The sequence below is a fragment of the Erpetoichthys calabaricus genome, chromosome 9 (genome assembly GCF_900747795.2).
Source record: "Erpetoichthys calabaricus chromosome 9, fErpCal1.3, whole genome shotgun sequence".
In the NCBI taxonomy this organism is placed as follows: Eukaryota; Metazoa; Chordata; class Cladistia; order Polypteriformes; family Polypteridae; genus Erpetoichthys; species Erpetoichthys calabaricus.
The window spans coordinates 184,464,343-184,483,672 of NC_041402.2; the positions used below are offsets into that span (position 1 = coordinate 184,464,343).

The 19,330-nt window shown below is 40.2% G+C and overlaps 2 protein-coding genes across 3 annotated transcripts in view; both read right to left on the reverse strand.

The window, feature by feature from the left end:
* dync2i2 (dynein 2 intermediate chain 2) overlaps nt 1-7,169 on the reverse strand; it is a 43,258-nt gene extending 36,089 nt beyond the window's left edge. The window contains exons 1-3 of one of the 2 annotated variants that reach the window (XM_028808604.2): nt 6,699-7,168; nt 2,466-2,517; nt 2,087-2,347 (exon numbers count right to left, since the gene is read on the reverse strand). In XM_028808604.2, coding sequence (XP_028664437.1) covers nt 2,087-2,281 — 195 coding nt within the window. In that variant the 5' untranslated portion in view covers nt 2,282-2,347; nt 2,466-2,517; nt 6,699-7,168. Of the gene's footprint in view, nt 1-2,086; nt 2,348-2,465; nt 2,518-6,698 lie in introns of both variants that reach the window. The other variant, XM_028808603.2, reaches the window with a different exon arrangement.
* A 5,114-nt stretch (nt 7,170-12,283) lies between these two features.
* setb (SET nuclear proto-oncogene b) lies at nt 12,284-17,689 on the reverse strand. Its single transcript, XM_028808606.2, has 8 exons — nt 17,383-17,689; nt 14,881-14,938; nt 14,565-14,707; nt 14,344-14,447; nt 14,141-14,254; nt 13,724-13,894; nt 13,387-13,533; nt 12,284-13,206 (listed from the first exon to the last, which is right to left on the reverse strand). The coding sequence occupies exons 1-8, from the start codon at nt 17,453-17,455 to the stop codon at nt 13,183-13,185; spliced, it is 834 nt and encodes a 277-aa protein (XP_028664439.1). The 5' UTR covers nt 17,456-17,689; the 3' UTR covers nt 12,284-13,182.
* Nucleotides 17,690-19,330: the final 1,641 nt, after the last annotated feature.

The following is a 19,330-nucleotide window of genomic DNA, read 5'->3' on the forward strand; positions in this document are numbered from 1 at the left end:
AAACGCATTGCCAGTCTGTTGTGGGGCACATTAACATAGGGTGAATTTAGAGTTGTCAATTACCACAATACACTTGTCTTTGGGTTTTACTTGGGACCCCTGTTCAATCTCAAAGAGAAATTGGGAGAATGTGCCAACTCCACATGATAATCAGGTGTGGGATTTAAACCTCACAGAGGTAGCTAAACAATCAACCCTTGCCCCATCTTGCCACCCTAAAATGTATGACCCTATAAATGACATTATGAAGTGGTCAAATCTTATTTGACAAGGTGATTGCCTCCATTATTCTGTCCACATATAAACTCTATGAGAATCACGGATGCCCAAATGACCATTTACTGCCACTTAATAGTGCCAACAAGGTCAATCACTTATTGAACACAGGTAATTCAATCTTTCTATGGCCAGGGGTAGAGCCTCTCCTGGCAGCATTGAGCGGAAGGGAGCCACCACCACTGGATAAGGAGCATCAGCCAATATAAATCTGTGGTGGCCTCAGCCTCCCGTTTTGACATATGGACATGTTACCCTATAACTCTCAATATGTGAAGACAATGGAGTGGCACCTCTGTGGTACAGAGTTCCTAGTTTATAGAGGATCTCGCGATGGGAATGGCTACCTGTGAGAAAGAGCAAGGCTCTACAAGACTGGAAAGATAAAACTACAAAATTGCCACTAACAATATGTGCTGCAATGCCAATGTAGAGAACTAGAAGCCACCTAGGCTGTGGGTTGTTGCAGTGTGCTGAGGTAGCCAGAAGGCCACTGGAAAATAAAGGGCAATGAGGGAGGAAACGGTTAATTCTCCTCCTCTACACTAAAGGGCACAAAGGCTCAAAAGAGAGCAAATGAAACTGTGCCATCTCCTCAAATAAGGCAGGCGGTTAGTCTTTGTCACTTTAAGACTAATTGTAAGCTATGGGATGTAGTGGGACAGAAAGTGGATACTAGGAGGAGCTCCATCCTGGTGTCCAAGTTGTAATATTTTATTTGGCGAATGCCCACTTTCACAGTCAGAACAGGGTTTAACTAGAGACACGTAAAGGGCCTGACTGAGGGTTTCACACTGGGTGGGTGGTGAGAGTTGAGCCTTGTGGTTAAAGATTGAACAAAAGTGACACACCTGACCCAAGGAAATGGCCAGATTTGACCTCATGATGGGGAATAAAGACATACATAGAGAAAGGACGGGACATTGGTTGAAAAGAACCATGTTGGCAATACAGGCAAAGACAGGATTGGAGATGTGGGAAAAGAAGGGAGACTAGACGCAAGTTATAAGGTGGTCAGTTGGGAAGCCTCCCCACTTACTACAAGGGCTTATGATTATTTTCTCTAATCACTGGTGGGCTTTGCCCCCTGATCACTCCGCTCCCCATAGCCCCCAAAAGGGGATGTGCTACATGCCAAGGAGATGTGGTTGGATCAGCTGCTGGCTTGCTGCTGCTGCCGAGCTGCTTGTTCTTCTTGTCGCGCTGCGCATCCATCATTCAAAAGCCTGTACAACAGCTGTCCTTTTGTCTCACTGCCTTGTCTCGCGGGACGTTAAAGTGTCTCCGAGAAAATCACGTATCGTCTCCTTCTAAGCCTTCAAAGCCTTTTTTTTTAAATAATAGAGAGATTTGTATTTTTGTGTATTACTTATTTTTAATAAATGATTAATGATATTATTAATATAGTATTACTGTGTGGCCTGTTTGGCTTCTTAGGAATCAAGAACACTGCATGAGGGAACCCAAGTATTCATACTAGCTTAGAGAACCTACTCTGTCTTGAGTGTCATCAGAGTACACTCAGGCATTTGCGCTAACTGGGGCACTGCTTACTTGGCTTGGCCACACATCCTCTCTGGATTGTCTTTCTCATTGGAACCTATAAACCAATAAATAGTGTTACTAACAAGACATTTCTGCAAATTGGAGAGCAACCCACTACTGGCTGACCCTCAAAAGTAGAGCCCATGATCATCGAGGTGAATGCGTTGAAGGAATCTGAAGTTGGATCTGTCATTATTTATCATATCCTCTACCTCCCCTCCCCTCTCCCCCACTCCCACCCCTCCAAAAAAAAGAAAAGTCTCACCGTCTGATTTTGCTCCACCCAGTTCACCTCAAACCCATCAAAAGCATGGCTCTTGGCATTCTGCTTTAACTCCTTAATCACCATGCCAGACACTCGCTGCAAAAATTCTCTGAGACCTGGATATTCCACCTGGGCGTTCTGCTCTGGGTCTAAACTGTCCACAAGGCATTCTGCTGGCTCTGTCTGGACACCCATGTCAGAAATGTGACATGCCTGCACTGCAGCCTCGGTCAGCTTCAGTTCGAGTGTCTGACTGCTTTTCTAAAAAAGACAGATAGATCAATAAATAAATGCATAACTAGATTAATCAGGTGATAGGAATTAAACCAATTAATTAATTGTTTAATAACAAGATGGCACTGATTGTGCATGTATTTACCTTTCTACTCACAATTAGATGCCATGCAGTGAGGGCTCATGATGCCAAGTGCCTTCAGGAAAAAAAAGGACAGGATGTGGAAAAGAAGAAGTGGACAGTGCTGACTTTCTGTGAAGACGGTGAAGTGGGGTGGCAGAGAGAATCCAAGAGACTTGGATTGGGCAATAAACTAGTTGATCTGCCATACCACATAAAATTCTTCCTGCAGCTCACCATAGAATCCACTATGAATTCTTAATTGTGCCAGGAAGCGTTTGAGGATAACATAAGACTATCTGTCAGAAGATTTATCGTTCAACCGATGTGGACTCTGACAATATGACAACGATCATAAACCTAGCAGTAAATCAATCACAGAATGGCTGAAAAAGTAGAAAATGGAGGGTTCCGTATTGGGAGACAAAGCCCGGAACTGAAATACTGTCTTCAGATTAGAAACTTTGTCAAACAGAACCTGCCCGATTTCCCCCATCTCGCACCTTCCTCTATGCTGGAAAAAATATTGCTCAGTTTGGAGGACTCAGACAGTATTTCTGCAATGTATAAAATTATTTTACAGTCCCTCCCTTTCAAGGATCCAAGAGGAGAATGGGAGAGCAATGCAGAGAAGCAATGCAGAGAATTCATTTGAGCTCCACATGCGCAAAGCATACAATTATTCAACTTAAAATAATATATCAAGCACATCTGTCTCACTTAAAATTGTCCAAAATGTTTCCAGGGCAAGATCCAACCTCCGAACACTGCAATCAAGTCCCACCGTCACTGGGCCACATGTTTTGGGCCTGCGCCAAATTAACGTCATTCTGGACAAAATATTTTAAGAGCCTCTCAGACAGCCTTGGTGTCACAATCCCTTCTAATCCACTAACAGCTATGTTTGGTGTTCCTCCAGATGGGCTTAAAGTGGAGAAGGACAAACAAACTGTGATTGCCTTCACTACACTATTGGCACGCAGACTTATCTTGCTAAACTGGAAGAATCCTAACTCTTCGCTTTTAAGTCAGTGGGTAACTGATGTCATATAATATTTGAAACTGGAAAAAATCAAATTCACATTTAAAGGATCTGTACATCTTTTTCAAAACCTGGCAGGAACTAATCAATAACATTTTAGAATAAGCATTTAAATTGAGGAAGTGGATTCTCTCCCCCTTTTTTATTCTTTCTATCTATCTATCATATAGTGCCTTTCACATATCTTTCTATCTATCTTATAGTGCCCTTCTATCTATCTATCTATTTTTCCTACTATTAAACTTTTACTCTGCTGACCTAGCTCTCTTTCTCATGAGTAGTGGTTGATTTGTTTTCTAACCTAGTTTTGTAAAACTTGACTTGCCTCTATGGAATATTATTTGATTTTAATAAATTCAATAAAATTTTTAAAAAGACAAAAAAAAAAAAAACAATATGCTGATTTTAATTGAGCACAAGGGAGCTGACACACAGGTTTTCAGCCGCATTTCCTATGTTAATAAAGTTTGAGATGGACCACAGCTTTACCTTCATCATATTTCAGTGCTTTAAATTAAAGTCACAGAGGTGTTATGTGACACGTGTGAGGGGCTCGACTGCTACGTGCTGCCATTTCTGATGCCTTCACAACTCTCCTCTTTTAAGTCAGTGGGTAACTGATGTTTTATACTATCTGAAATTGGAAAAAATTGAATTCTCAGTTAGAGGATCTGTGCAGAACTTTTTCAAAACCTGGCAGGATCTAATTAATACTATTTTAGAATAAGCTCCTAAAGCCACGGTTTTCAAACTGTGGTACGCGTACCACTGGTGGTACTTCAAGTCATGCCAAGTGGTATTCGTGTGGTCCTTTGTTTTCCGCGAATTGACGTTGCTTGAATGCCAATATGTTGCATATAATCATATATAAGTATACTACTGTAAATGCGTGGAAGACTCCAAGCCGGCTTTTATTAGCGCGGGCACCCATTTCCTTAATTAGTTTAATATCACTTTAACGTCATAATTATAGTCATTATAGTGATTATAGTGTTTTTTTCTTCAAAACAACACGGGCGTAAATTAACGATTCATTGACAGTGGTACTTCAGTTTACTGGTCCTCACGGAGTGGTACTTGTTCAAAAAAGTTTGAAAACCGTGGTCCTAAAGCACTGAGGAAATAGATTCTCATCCCATTTTTTTTTATCCGCCTATTAAACTTCTCAATCTATGTATTTTGACCAGCTTTAAGATTTACTCCGCTGGCCATGCTCTCTTTCTCTGGGGTGGGGGTCGGGTTGATTTGTTTTCAATCCTATTTTTTGTTAAAATTTGATCTATCTGTATGGAATGATTACAATAAAATCAATAAAGTTGGAAAAAAAATACTGTGGGGGGGATTTGAAACAGGCTATGCATTTACAATATTTGACCGACACCTTTAGCAAAGGCGACTTACAACATTTATGATACCTTTGGTTACATAGCTTTTGGTTTTCTAATCGGAGCACAGGCAGGTCAAGTGATCTACTCAGGGTCACACAGAATCAGTAGCAGGATTGGAACCCACAACCTCAGGGCCTTAAGTCCAAAGCCTTAACCACTACACCACACTGCCTGCCCGCAAGACACCCCTCAAACATCACACTGCTGAGAGAATTCACAGCATTGAGGAGTGGGAAGAACTTTCTGCCAGTCGACAGCAAAGACTGCTAGACACTTACAGGAAAGGCTCAGAGCCAAGGGTGGACTTGCTTTTTTCCCCTCAGATGGAAACAGCGTATCAGTTCATTATTGCAAAGTCAAATTTTCATTGTTTGTCTTTTCCCCCAATTTCATCAACTTTATCTAAAGATACGGTTTAAATTAGGATCAGAAAATGATAATCCAACCTGTGTTTTTTTCACGGGTTGTACTTTTACATGTGACTGTGTATAGCTACAGCATACATACACCGATTAGCCACAACATTAAAACCATCAGCCTAACATTGTGTACGTCCCCCTCGCGGTGACCTGTCGAGGCATGGACTCCACAAGCCCTCTGAAGGTGTCCTATGGTATTTGGCACCAAGACATTAGCAGTTGATCCTTTAAATCCTAGAGGAGCCCCTATGGATCGGACTTGTTTTTCCAGCACACCCCATAGATATCCAGGGCATTTGGAGGTCAAGTCAACACCTTGAACACTTTGACATGCCCCTCAAAACATTCATGAACAATGTTTGCAGTGTAGCGGGGAATATTCTCCTGGTGAAAAGGAGACCACCGCCATCAGGGAGTTAGTTCTGTTTCCATAAGAATGTGTAACGTGATCTGCAACAAGCTTTAGGTAGGTGATACATGCCAAAGTAACATCCACTTGAATGCCAGGTACCCAAGGTTTCCCAGCAGAACATTACCCAGAGCATCGCACTGCTGTCATCGGCTGGCCTTTCACCCATACTGCATCCTGCTGCCATCTCTTCCCCAGGTAAACGATGCACACGTGATCTAAAATAAAATGTGATTCATCAAACCAGACCACCTTCTTCCATTGCTGTGTGGTCCAGTACTGATGACCAAGTGCCCATTGTAGGCACTTTTGGCAGCAGACATGGGGTCAGCCTGGGTAATCTGAGCAGTCTGTGCCTTCGTTTCACATGACTTTATTTGCAAAAACGTTCTTTTAAGGAGGGTGACTAGGTCAGTCCATGAACCACTTTGTACATGCTTATGGACCACACTATGGGAACCACTAGCTCAGATCACACGCACCTTGTCAATGCTAAAGAGACCTCATGACTGTGTCTACCGCTGCAAGAAAAAGTAAATGAACCCTTTGCAATTCCCTGGGTTTCTGCACTGTGAATAATTAGTCCATGTGCTCATTGAAGACACGAGCAGTACAAATACGTGTGTTATTAGTCAGATTGTGTTTGTCAAGAATTGTGACTTAGATGAAGACTACATCTTATTAGTAATCAATGAAGTTCCAAAAGGTTCACCTCCTTTTCTATACAGTTTAAGCTACAGCCGTTTGTCTGGCTATATGGAGGAGATTTACTACAACAAGGTAGACCTCCTAAAGTGGCCACAGACTGTAGAGATTTACACACTCGCACATCAAAACATCGATTATATTTACAGCTCTCCATTGTCCAAAGTCTGTTGGCCTTGTTCTGATGACGCCCATACACACTTTGCTTGGGCACAAAGCACTTTTTGATTCATCTGCCCACTTCATGTCTAAAGTCGCAGTTAAGTGTTGGCGGTCACTCTGCGCTCTACTTACCGATTCCAATCGCTGCCGCCTGGATTTCCTCCACTGGGACTCCACCTCCACAGTTTCCAGCGTTTCGTCGGAGAACATTATGGCAATAAATTAATATGAAGCGTATAATTAGGAGAGTCAAATAACCCCTTCGTTGTTTCCCACAAAGCCTTCAACGACGCCTAAAATCAAACAAAGCTGCCAGCGTCGCCCTCGCGCTTATCCCTGGTTGTTCGTCTTGGGCTCGGAGCCGAGAAAGCTCGGCCTGCTTATAAATCCTTTAAACCCTCCCTAAATTCGGGCTTTCGTGTGCTACATTGCTTCTTGATTCATAGATGGGTGGTTTGTTTAGAAATATAATTTTTGAAAATCAGAAACAGGTAACAGAAAACGCCAACAACTTGGTTTTCCCGGTTCCTGCGGTATTTACGTACGTAACCGCTGAATAAACTGGCGGCAGTAACTTCCTCTCTATGGCGTCTACCGTTGCTCCCAGCAACACAAAGGACCCGGATGTTTTTTCTGCGACCTGCAGTGACGCATACGTTGAGATTACGTAACATGTTGACACCGTTAAAAGGAACAAAAAGAATTGAGAAAGTCAAGGTGAACCTAATGTGCAGCGTGCTGCGCCATAAAGGACGTGTCGCGTGATTCGATTTGGTGGGTCTTTCTTGGGACGTGTTCGAATTTATCACACACGAAGGTTATACGTGAAAAGCACACTTTGTTTCACAAAGACGTTTTTTTTTTGTTTTGGGTTGGTTTTTTTTTCTGCGGCGTGCTGCCCCTTGTCAGTTTCTGTAAAACAAAACTCACAAAGAACAGCGATTGGGATCCATTATTAAAAGCCAGGCTCGTCTCCATTATTTGCTAGCAAAAAAAAAAAAAAAAAGCACGTTGGGTGTGTACAATTTTTTGAGGATTATCGTTTGCAGCAACATGGCCTCTTTCTTTATGGGGAAGCCAACTGCTGAAACGGATAATGCCGACCATCAGATGGCGGTACGTGTCCTTATCAAGGACTACAGTAGATGCATTTAAATACAGTAACCCGCGTCCTTCCATTATTCAAAGCGTTTCTTTGTTCTAGAAAAGGCTCCGAACAACCCCGATTAGAATCAATCAATTAATTCGAATCGCCATTCTTCCTTAAGAATGTGCCATAGGACCCCTGGAAAAAATAAAGGCGAACACGAAGTACAGTATAGCTGTAGAGGTTCTCATTATCTAGTGGTGAGAAAGTGGTGCAGAGGTTAGTACAGGGTGCAAATAAGAGTTTTCACATTTGTGTGTTTGGGTTTACACTCGCATTACAAATACGGGTATATTAAAATATAAACCGATTGTCTTTAGGCTATGTACGTGACAAATTTGGTCTTATCTAGCTGTACGGCGTTAGATACATCGGCGGAACTCCCATCTGTAGCACCTGTTCTTTGCTGTTTCAGTAACTAGGACGAACATCTGCAGGACAAGCATGAGCAGAAACGACTATAAGTAAGAGACTGTGGGTCGCACGCGTGAAATCCGAAAATGTCGGAATTCCTGTGCCTTAGTGGTTAAGGCTTTGGACTTCAAACTCTGAGGTTCTAGGTTCAAATCTTGCTTCTGACAAGTGTGTGCCCACGAAAAATCACCGGCCCGTGCTTCAACTGCAAAAACAAAAAAGACCTGTGACCAACAGTATCCCAGATGTTTTAACTTGCTGTCAATAAAGGAATCACTTAATTTAATGTAAACGGAATTGGCAGTAAATTAAACAAAAAAGCATACATTGTGCATTTAAAACTATTTTAAAAATCACGTTTTTAAGCTAGCTTCTGCGCTGTGCATTTTTTAAACTTATTAGGCAATTCATCAAGAATACAGGACTGTCAGTTTTATAATTTAATCCCTTACTGCCCTGTGAACCCACTTTGTATGTCACTTGGTAACTGCACAGTTTAACCATTAATGCAGATTGCGTTGGTTCCCGTTTATGTCAATCCGTTTCTTAGATCCGCTGATCAGGTGCTCCTAACCGTTCCCAAGGCACGTTTTAAAGTTCGTGGTGAAAGGGCTTTTTCCGTCTGTGCACCCAGGCTTTGGAACTCCTTACCTTTAGTGGTTAGGCAAGCCGCTTCAGTCGCCACATTGAAATCACACTTAAAAACACACTTCTTCACATTAGCTTTTAATTCTTAACCTGTCTTATTTCCGTTTGCTTTTTTGTTATTTCAGTGTTTTATTGGGTCCTTTGACCTGTTTTTTATTGTCTGTTTTAATTCTTTCTCAATGTTTGTTTTTAATATTTTGCTTGTTTTTACTGTACAGCGCTTCGGTCAGTTGTAATGCTGTGTTTTTAAGCGCTCAACAAATAAAACTGGTATGGTATGGTTTCTAATTTTTCTGTGTGTTTAAAAAAATCTGTTACTTTCTGTGAACTAATTCTGTTTTTGGTCACTTTGTAAAATCTATATTCTCATTCAGATGTCATATCAAATCTAAGTTCATTTATAAAGCACATTAACATCCAAAATTGAATCAAAGTGCTGAAAAAAAAAATACTGTATATATGCATCACAGGACTACAACTACAAATATAACCATTACATAAAAGAAACTCAAAATACCCACACATGCATATTTATAATCATAAATGTACTTCAGCTAACAAATGTCAACATCTTGCAGGGTCAAATGCCAGCGAGAAGAGAGGACCTTAATGACTTAAAAATGGCTAATATTAAAGTAGGGCTGCCACAACAAGGCAAGTCATTCCAAAGAAAATGCCTGACCCACCCCAACTAAGAGCATCTGGCTAATAGAACACAGAGCTCTTGTTGGCACATACAAGTGAAGATCCGAGAGGCAAGACAGGGCTGTTCCATTCAAACATTTGAAAACAAGTGATAGAATTTTAAAATCAATTCTGTAGCAGACCAGTTACCAAAGGAGTGGAGGTCAGTATCTAAAATATAGTCACACTTACAAGAGCCAGTCAATAAATGAGTAGCAGCATTCTGGATGAGTTGTAGGCATCATAACAAGCTTTGAACACCTACCTACAAAGAACTGCAATAGTATAAACAAGATACAAAAAGATGGATGGCCTTTTCCAGATCACTAAAAGAAAAGCCTTTGCCTTAGCTAAAAGTTTCAGCTGGGGGCAGGGGGTGGAAGCTGCATTTAACCAGAATTTGTTTGGTGAGCTGAAGCTTTATGATATATGCCAATAGGTCCAAGAACTGGATGGATGTACTTTATTTGTCCCCTTGAGTACATGAGAAAAAAGTGAAAGGCACTATGCAAAAATAAACAGAATTGAGTTACTGTGGATATACTTTAATGACACTTACACTTAAATGACAATTATGGCGAACGTGGAGCCTGATCAAGGAGCAACAAGAACACTAGTGTCACAGAGCACACCAAGTCAATTCAGAATTACCAGTCAGTCTAAAGCATACATGTGGTGGAGATCTCAGATGGACCAGGCCCTAGTGTTAATGCTGCTGCAAATCTGAATGGAGGAGTTAAACGTTTGAGCTCCAGGAACCTACAAACAGCAAAGCAGGATGCAGTACTGAGAGTTTACCACTTCTTCATATTACACACAAACGCACCTTTATGGAGAGGTTGAAGTCTACGGAAACATCTTTAAGATGTGGGAAGAAAGCAGCACCACTACCAACCCGCCCGCCCCAATGGAGAATTGGGAAAAGTCTTCACAGTGAAAGGAGTAGCAATTGAACTAAAGTTTCTAGGATTATGTGCAAATACCAAAACACATCAATGACTACACACAAGACCATGGCTTTCTAGAACAATCACTGCCAACTTATGAAGCAGATGGTATAAGCCAGCAGACTGTTAAAATAGGACCCAGTGAAGAGCAGCTGAAATGAAAAGTTGCAAGTCAGAATTGGTAAAACACCCACCTTTTGAGAATGTAACACAAACAGCACAATTCTGTAGCTCAAAGCAGACAGTGTGCACACATTTTCTTCATTTTCCCATTTGTGCAAGACCAACGCAGCAAAGTAGGCCAAGAGCAGAACACCACATTAAAACGACATGAAGGTGCTCTCTCACTGATCCAGTCAGTTTTAAATCTCGGAAACAAGATGCCAAAAACCTGAGAACTGAGCTAGACTGTAATTCAAATTTGTTTATAGATCCCCATTACCTAGTATTTTTACCAGCCTTTACATGTACTAATAGCACTCTATAACGTATGGCTGATAAAAGCTCAAACTTAAGGGGGGGGGGGGGGAAAAAAGGCACTAAAAATGGCACGTGAAAGACCAGTAGTAATGGTCACCTTACGCAATTCATTTAAAACCACAACCAAGCCGCCCTACAAAATACTCAACTAACTTGGCAATAAAGACATTAGCAGTTATTTTAACTTGCCTTAAAACAGGTCAATTTTGAAGTTTACAGATTTGAGAAAATATACTTTAATACCTTAGTGTTCACCTTTTGGCAAATTAAATAAGTACATGAAAAAGCAACTTCACTGCAAGCAGACCAGGGGCTCGATACGAGATGGGTTGCAAATTGAACTTGGAGTGAACACAAAGCCAAAGAGGTATGTCATCCCTGTTGATCCTGTCTGCTGGATGGGTTTGAGGTTAATGATGCAAGTATTTTCTGTCCAGACAGCTAAGATAGTAAAATACTTAAGTCAAAAGATCATTTGGACTACATTTACTGGTCATTACTAAAATTCATGGTTATCATAGTTGAAGATGCTTGTCCGCTGATGAGACCATTTTAGATTTTTTGCATCACAAAACAAGGATTGTGAACACATCTTCTTGTCTGTCAAACCCTGGCCTTAACATACAGTCTATGCCAGATTCAGACTTTTGGTAGTTGCCTTTTCACAAACAAATTCAAAATAACTTTCAAGTTTCGATTTGGCTATATAAAGACAGCTATACTTAAGGGAGGAGTTCTAATGCAAATTAATGTTTAACTTCAGCAAGCCAAACTTCCATGCTGCACTTCTTTGGCCATCTAAAAGTGTCTTCATGTCCATAGACTGAACATGCATAATTTTTTTTTTATTTAATAAAAAAAAAAAAAAAAAAAAAAAAAAACACACAAGATAGGCATGTAAAGTCAACTAGAAACAAAATTGCCCCGTTAGCAGAGGCATGCACAAAGGACAGGATGACGTGTGGTGACAGAAAAAATATTGCCTCAATCAGACTTCATTTGAGACTACTCTATGAACATTTTAACATTTCTTACCACCAATCAAAAGAGCTGTACAGACAGACTTCTTAGGCAGAATCCATCTAACTATAATATAAGCAACAAGTCACTAACACTTAACCAAATGCCTTAGAAAAGTAGCAATATTATGCCAAGTATATACTATCCCACTGAAAAAGAAGGCAGTTGTCTCTTAGCAAGATGGGCTCTACAGGCTATTAAAAAACAAAAATGCTTAAGGAAAAGGTGGTCTAACAGAGAAACCTTTGACTGCTCATCTTAAAAAAATATACACACACAGGACAGAATTAATTTCCATCCAACCAAAACGAGCAGAAAGATGCAATTACTGTTCGTCACTGAAGGCCAAATTCACAGTAACACACTGCTACAATACATTGTGTACACATTTAGTTTTATTGTAACAAAGCAACTTGTACACTTTTAACGTTTAAAACTGAGCAATTCTCTTTCCAGTGGAAAAAAAAAGAAAAAGGAAAATGTAGACTTAATGTAAGATTCTACAGGATCTTTTAAAGACTCCATGAAGTAAGCAGGGCTCAAAAATTAAGAGGAGGTTTGCGTATTTTTTTTTTTTTTATTTCCTTTATTTAAAAATGTCATCACAAACCTCATGGATGCCTGTAAAACATTTTATGAATTGATCAATATACCCTCTAAAGTCAGTGATGTGTCAAAATTCCCATCTGAACCCACCCAAGCCAACCATCTACAAATTAGCCCCCACCTACCCCCAACAGACCCCAACATCTTATTACAAGGAGACAGGAACGAGCTGGTGGTACTTAACTGTCCATATAATCACATGGAAAAAAAAAACAGCATCATCTCTAGGGGCCTAAACAAGATTGAAAGAAAGGGGAAAGCTATAGATCTAGATAATCACTGCACAATGGCTTTTAGATTTTCAGCTCTCAACTGAAGAAAATATATTTATATATATATATATAAATGCTTTTTTTCAGCAAACAAAAGATGGCGTGCGAACTCTAGTATTTCCTTATTTCACTTTCAAAAGAAGTGGGAGCTGGAAATGGTAAATAGGACTTCAGTAAGAGACTGTCACTGTAGATTTCCCCAATGTCTTTCCTGAAAAACTTGTGTAGGGATGGTGTTGATAGATCTCAGGAGAACAAGCAGACTGAGCACAAAATTTAAAAAAAAAAAAAAAAATTAAAAAAAAAAAAAAATGCAACTTGCTCCCAAGGGACTAGAGAAAAATTAAAACAGGGACAAGGTAAAAGGGACTGGGGATGGAATCTATCCCTCCTCTGGTTCAGTCATCTTCCCCATCATCCTCCTGCAAAACAGAATAGAGGGAATAAAAAGGCGCGTTCTCTCCAAGGTGAATTAAACAGATCCACCATATTTATTCTTAGCATCAGGTATGTTTCACTGACCACAAAGAACAAAGTAGACTAATTGAAATGAAGTAAAAACACAACTAGGAAACCCACTTCAATTTGGCCAGCACACTTACCTCTCCTTCCTCTCCATCATCATCATCTTCATCTTCTTCACCATCATCTTCATCACCCTCCTCATCAATATCCTCCAAACCCTCCTCTTCTTCCTCTTCCTCATCCTCCTCTTCACCTTCTCCTTCTTCATCATCCATATCAGGGACCTTAAAGCACCACAGTTACATTAGTTACATCAAGTAGGCTATTATCCACCAGAAACCAACAAGCAAGGACAACTTTATTTAAAAACAAAAAATAAATTGATAAAATATACAAAATTTAAAGAAAAAACTTAAAGTTAAAAAGGATGAATATTGGTACCCAGCCTCATAAATCACCAAAAATAAAACTTACCAGGTAGTACTGTAATGGGTTGGGCCAGATGTCATCCTTGATCACCTCCCCAAGTTCATCTGCACCAGCATCCGAGTGGTCAGTAAACCAGGTAAAAAAGCTCTCTGGTTCTTCATGTTGCCTCTTCCTACCAGCCTTGTTTTGTGTCTGACTTGAGCGTTTTGTTAGATCCTTAAAAAAACAAGCCAGTTTAGCCATGGATAAACTATATATAAACTATATTCAGCAGCATGAAAACCTGGCCAAGAGACCCCAATACTGAAAGCATAGCAAACATGGGATAGTCGAAGACAAGCACTTCAAAGTAATCAAAGGCAAAAATACTTTGGCAAAAAATGCAACAGGTAAGGAATAATACACAGCAAGACATAACAGACAAGGTACACAAAATGAATGTTTTTTTTTAGAATACCATACCTTTCCTGTTTTCCATTTGATTTCTGTGGATTTTGAAGAAGGGTCGCCACTTTCATTCAAGTGAAACTCTTTTGAAAGGACTTTGTTTTCAAAGTATGGGTTTTCATCAAAGTACTGATATGACAAAAGTAAAAAGCATTTACTGTAAATTAAGTTTCAAAAACCCAACAGAACTTGCGTAAAGTACATTAAAATGTTCTTACAAAATCTATTCTGTATCCTGACTTGATGTCTTCAAATTCTGTCACCTCAACTCTGGTCAGGTAATGAAGTGCTTCTTCATCTTCCTCTCCAAGCAGAGCGGACACTAAAAAACACAACACAACCCTTTAAGACATCATATAACCAAATAAAAAGCACAACCATTTCACATGCAAGCCTCACTCTGGAGCAGACACTTGTAATCATATTTTTAAAAACTTACCCTGTGGGTGGTTAACGAACGTCGTAACCCAGAAGTTTGGGATTTTGGCGATCAACTCTGATCTCTTCTGGAAAAATGGCTGACGTAGTTTGTTGTATTTCTGTTCTACCTTTAATATTTCCTCACTTGCCTGTTCATTCAATCTGAAAAAACATGCATTACAGTTATGACAATTCAACTGTCTTAATCCCAATCACGCTTGATCTTATCACACAGAAAAATAGTCCTTTACACAGTTAAAATAGAATTACAGAAACATTCCCTAGCAAATAAAGTACTGAATAATCGCAAAATATGAAGAATGTGTAATGATTACCTGTCAATTTCATTCTGTACTTCATCAATATGTTCAATTGCTTCCTGTTGCTCTTTCTCTGTAAAATACAAAGTTAATAGCAATTAGTTTACTTTTGCAAGTGTACAGATTGCCTGTTATCTCACTACTGGCAATTTAACAATTGAGGGAATGAAAATTTCAAAAGTATAAGAATTTCAAGACACCTGTGGGTTTGAGGTTCTGTATAACTGATATTCAGCTACTACTCTTATTTATACCATCCCATCCTATTACCAGTATATACTTCCCTGAGATCAACTGTGGCACAATTGGTTCCTCACTATGTTTTTGCAGTTGGTGACTATAAAGATCTAATTACCCATTAGGTTTTTTTATAATGGAACTACTAACAAAATCAAACTAAGAGTTTTTGTGATGATCAATTTTGCACTTTCTTCAATCACTTGTTGATATACAGTTCTCAGAGTAATGTTTACTCAATTGTTTACCTTTAAGTCACTTTGGATAAAGGTATGTGCTAAGCAAGTACAAGTAATTTATGAGCACAAGTCTGGAACAGTTCATACCCTATAGGTCACTGCCAAGGTGTCTCATGCACTTGAAAAGTACAGTTTATTAAACATTAAGAGTGAAATACTAAATATAGGAAATTGTGAATATTATAAAAAAATCAATGCCCAACAGGTACAGTGCTTAAAGGACTGAAAGTTGTGTTAGTAAAAATGTATACTGTTGGACTCGCCGTGATATCTAGTTATCAAAGTAACTTTTTGGTGCTCATCCCTATTTTTAACCCACTTGAACCATGCCCCCCCAAAAAAACACTTAAGGAAATTAGTGGACCTTATTTTGTGCAGAAAATTAAATATGATAACAGGTTAAGCAAGCATCTTCAGAAAAACGATTAGAAGGACTTGAAGTTGTGCATATCAAATTATTCCTTTTCACAAAATTTTGAAAAAGTTTGGAACAACAACAAGCATGATGGGTGTCATTTTGAGACTGCTGATCATTAAGATGTTATATCCGACTCTACTAGTGGTCCTAACCCTCTACAAAGCTACTGCAATTGGGTTAAAAATTTACAAAATTTCAAACATAAGCACGTGGACTATCAGACTTGTCTTCAGAGTAGGCGATTATGAACAGGTATATTTTTTTTTTTACTATAAATGTTCTCTATGAACCTCTATCAGTGGGTGAAAAAATGAAATTTCAATTACAACCCAGAATGTTTAGCCATTAAACAGTTAAACAAAATGGCACGTTAAAACTTTTACACTTCTTATGAACATCCCGATTCACGGGAGCTACTGTTTATTTAGATTTATCTAAACAAAACAGTAAATTGAACCATTCTGAATATAATACAAAGTATATATTAACCAATCATGTGTGCTAGGTTTTGGTGTACGCCAGGCTACAATCATCAATATGAATGCTTTACGCTAAAATCCAGTTGGAATAAGGATGCACTAAAATTACCAAGTTTACCAGGCAGCGTGACAGAAAATCGGCGCGTGAACTGAACACCATTTAACATTTGTAAACATGGCGGGAGAATCGTACACAAGAACTGCTTCCTAGAGATTAGTATGAATATGCCCCCAAGTCTGATAAATTCACTAGTGGAATCTCATTGCCGTTAAGTATAATGTAACCAAGATTAACAACAAAAGAAACGGGGGTACAAACAAGCGAGCACACGCGCTTTCCTGGACGGCACCACGCTCATCTCTTTGTTTTTGCACATTTTTGTTAATTCCCTGAATGTTTATGTTTACACGTTGACCCGTGCAAAAAGTGAGATCTCCGCAAGTTCGCATATTTGCTAGCAGTTTGCGATGCTCTGGACAGCAGAGGTTCAGTTTCCTGCAGCCAGGGCCGCGTGGTTTGAATGAAGGCCTCGCGACTGCGCTTCCGATTTCGCCTCGCTGTTGAGCAGCAAGTCCTACAGATACCAGGAAAATCCCAATGAACGCACAATAATTTGCGCCTCACCACTCATTTCAATGCACTACGAAAAAACGAGGTCTGTTTTCATAGAATAATGAACACATATGTAGCTGGTACATCATGGCGGAGCAGCAACAACAACAATGAGAGGCGCATAGGCCGTGCAGTTGATCCAGCTTCAAAGACATTTCCCAACGTGCGTCCCAGGCTATTACGTCGCCTCATGGATGGCCAGTATACAACACAGACCATTTTTGAGAATCCAGAAGGTCCCCAAAGAGTCAATTCGGTACCTGTTCCCAAAGTACAACGTGCTTAGTACACAATGAAGCGGCACTTAGAAACATGGCCTCCGCTGCCGGTTTATCACCCACTACCACGGTTACCCTGGCGTAAGACAAGCGATGGAGCATATAGCCGCGGGACTAACGCGCAAACTATCGAATGGTTTTCATTCCCATTCCTAGCAATACGTCAATTTGGGAGCATCTGAAAAAACACACTACTTAAAAGACTCTAAGCTGATGAAAAATGGCGGTGCTCTGGAGGCCGCCATTCCTTTACCTGAGGTCTCGTCCGCTCCGTCATGGTTTGAGTTCAGCTCCTTTTTACTCACTTTCGCCGCCGACGCCGACATGTTTTTCCTGGACCTTACAAAGGAACAGATTCTGAAAAAGGCTTTTAATCAGTTCTATGCCTCGTCCGGAAAGAGAAAAGTTCGAAATTGATTTCTTTCCGGAGGGAAAATATCTACGAATAAAGCGTGTCTCGCGCTCCTCTACTGTATAAAAGCGAGAGAGACTCAACACACGCGCCACCAAGAGAGCTCGAGCTCACTCACGCGCTCCCTTCTTCTCGACGCACGCGCCCGGCCGAATGGAAATCGGAGAAACAAATCCCGCCTCTCTAAAAGGCTGGCCTCTGGTCACACCCATGCCGCTTTAGGAAGAGCGCGTTGATTTGCCAATCTCTGAAAAGAGGGCCGGGTTATCCAACCCAAAAGGGGCGTGGAAAGATACGAAGGAGAATAAGGAGGGAAAAAACGAAATTCGGGACTCGCGCGCTCCGGCAGACTCGAGTTCAGCGCGGCGCGCTCACAGGCCCTGTGCGTGTGCTCGGATTGGCCTGCGTCCCAGGCATTGTCACGTGGCTCTTTCATTTTTTTTTTTTCCTCCTCCTCCTCCTCTCTCGTTTTCTCCCTCCTGAAGCTTTAACAAAGAGAGGAAATTCCTGCCATGTTACCATCGAATCGTGCATTTTATGTTTGATGAAAAAATATGTAATAGTTAAATTGCTGGATCGCGAATGTAGGGTTTGTGTAAAGAATAAGATACCGAAGATCGTGTTTTGAAAATCACATTTGAAAGGGGTAAAAAATATTAGGGGACGAATTATTTTATTACATATTATCCGAAATCTGGAAATAAAATCAAAAATAATCATAACAATCATCATAAAATATCTACCAATAAAGCCAATGTATGATTACCGAGTGAAGCCAAATTTTATGTCATAAACACAATCGTAGATAAATTAGAAACTCTAAAATAGTGAACGTTAGTAACAAAGGTAGAAGCGCTATAATTGGATGGTTGCGTCACAAAATACTAATAGGTTCTTCTGTCGCCAAAGGGGTTGACAAAACCATATTCACTACCTAACTTCTTTTTTATAGTCAGGAGCGTGAGGAGTCTAAGCTTTTTCTCTGGATGTCAGGCGTGAAGCGGACTCAGCCCGGGACGGAACTGCATCCCACCACAAGGCAAACTCATTCACTGTTTTACATAGCTTAGAGATTGATTAATTAGTCAGTTATTACTCTAACTGACAGCCAGATGATCTTGACTGGGAACGGCGGAATAGTTTAAGGTGATCCAGTGTCCTGGACTTGCGGCCCGACCATTGTGTAGACTGTACGTATTCGTGTGCGCGTGGTTTTTCCTCTGGGTGCTCTCTTTTAAACTCTCGTTCGTAAAATGTGAACGTAAGGTTAGTTGGACCCTTAAAAGTGCCACAATAGAGTCTGGTGCTGTGGTGTTTTCCGCAAAGGACTTGCGCCCCGTCTATCGGGGTTGCTTTCTCTTCTGCGCCCTGTGCTGCCAGGAATGGGGTTGGACGCCTGCATTTCTGAACAGCGTTGATAACGGTCTTAGAAATGCACTGATGTAAATTATGTGACGATTATTATGCTTACGATCATAAACCCTGATTATAAGGAGGAAGAACTGCTAAGTACAAAGTGGAAAGCAAGCTGATCGTCACCTGTGACAGCCCAAGGAAATCTGACTAATGTTAATTCCACATATATTTTCATGTGGCGAGTTTGATCTTAAAACTCAATGGTCCTTCCGATTCGCAAAGATTATCAATCTAATTAGATTTACTGTACTTCGACCTGCATGCCATTCTTCAATGCCCGTTATCTATCTATCTATCTATCTATCTATCTATCTATCTATCTATCTATCTATCTATCTATCTATCATATAGTGTCAGTAAATACAGTAAGTTA

Bases quoted from the DNA above. Each gene is read 5' to 3' on its own strand.
- setb (XM_028808606.2), bottom strand. From the start codon at position 17,455: ATGTCGGCGTCGGCGGCGAAAGTGAGTAAAAAGGAGCTGAACTCAAAC. The intron at 14,255-14,343 runs GTAAGAACATTT...TTGTCATATCAG, and splicing joins CAGGATACAGAATAGATTTT to TACTTTGATGAAAACCCATA. The intron at 13,895-14,140 runs GTATGGTATTCT...TGTTTTTTTAAG, and splicing joins TCAAATGGAAAACAGGAAAG to GATCTAACAAAACGCTCAAG.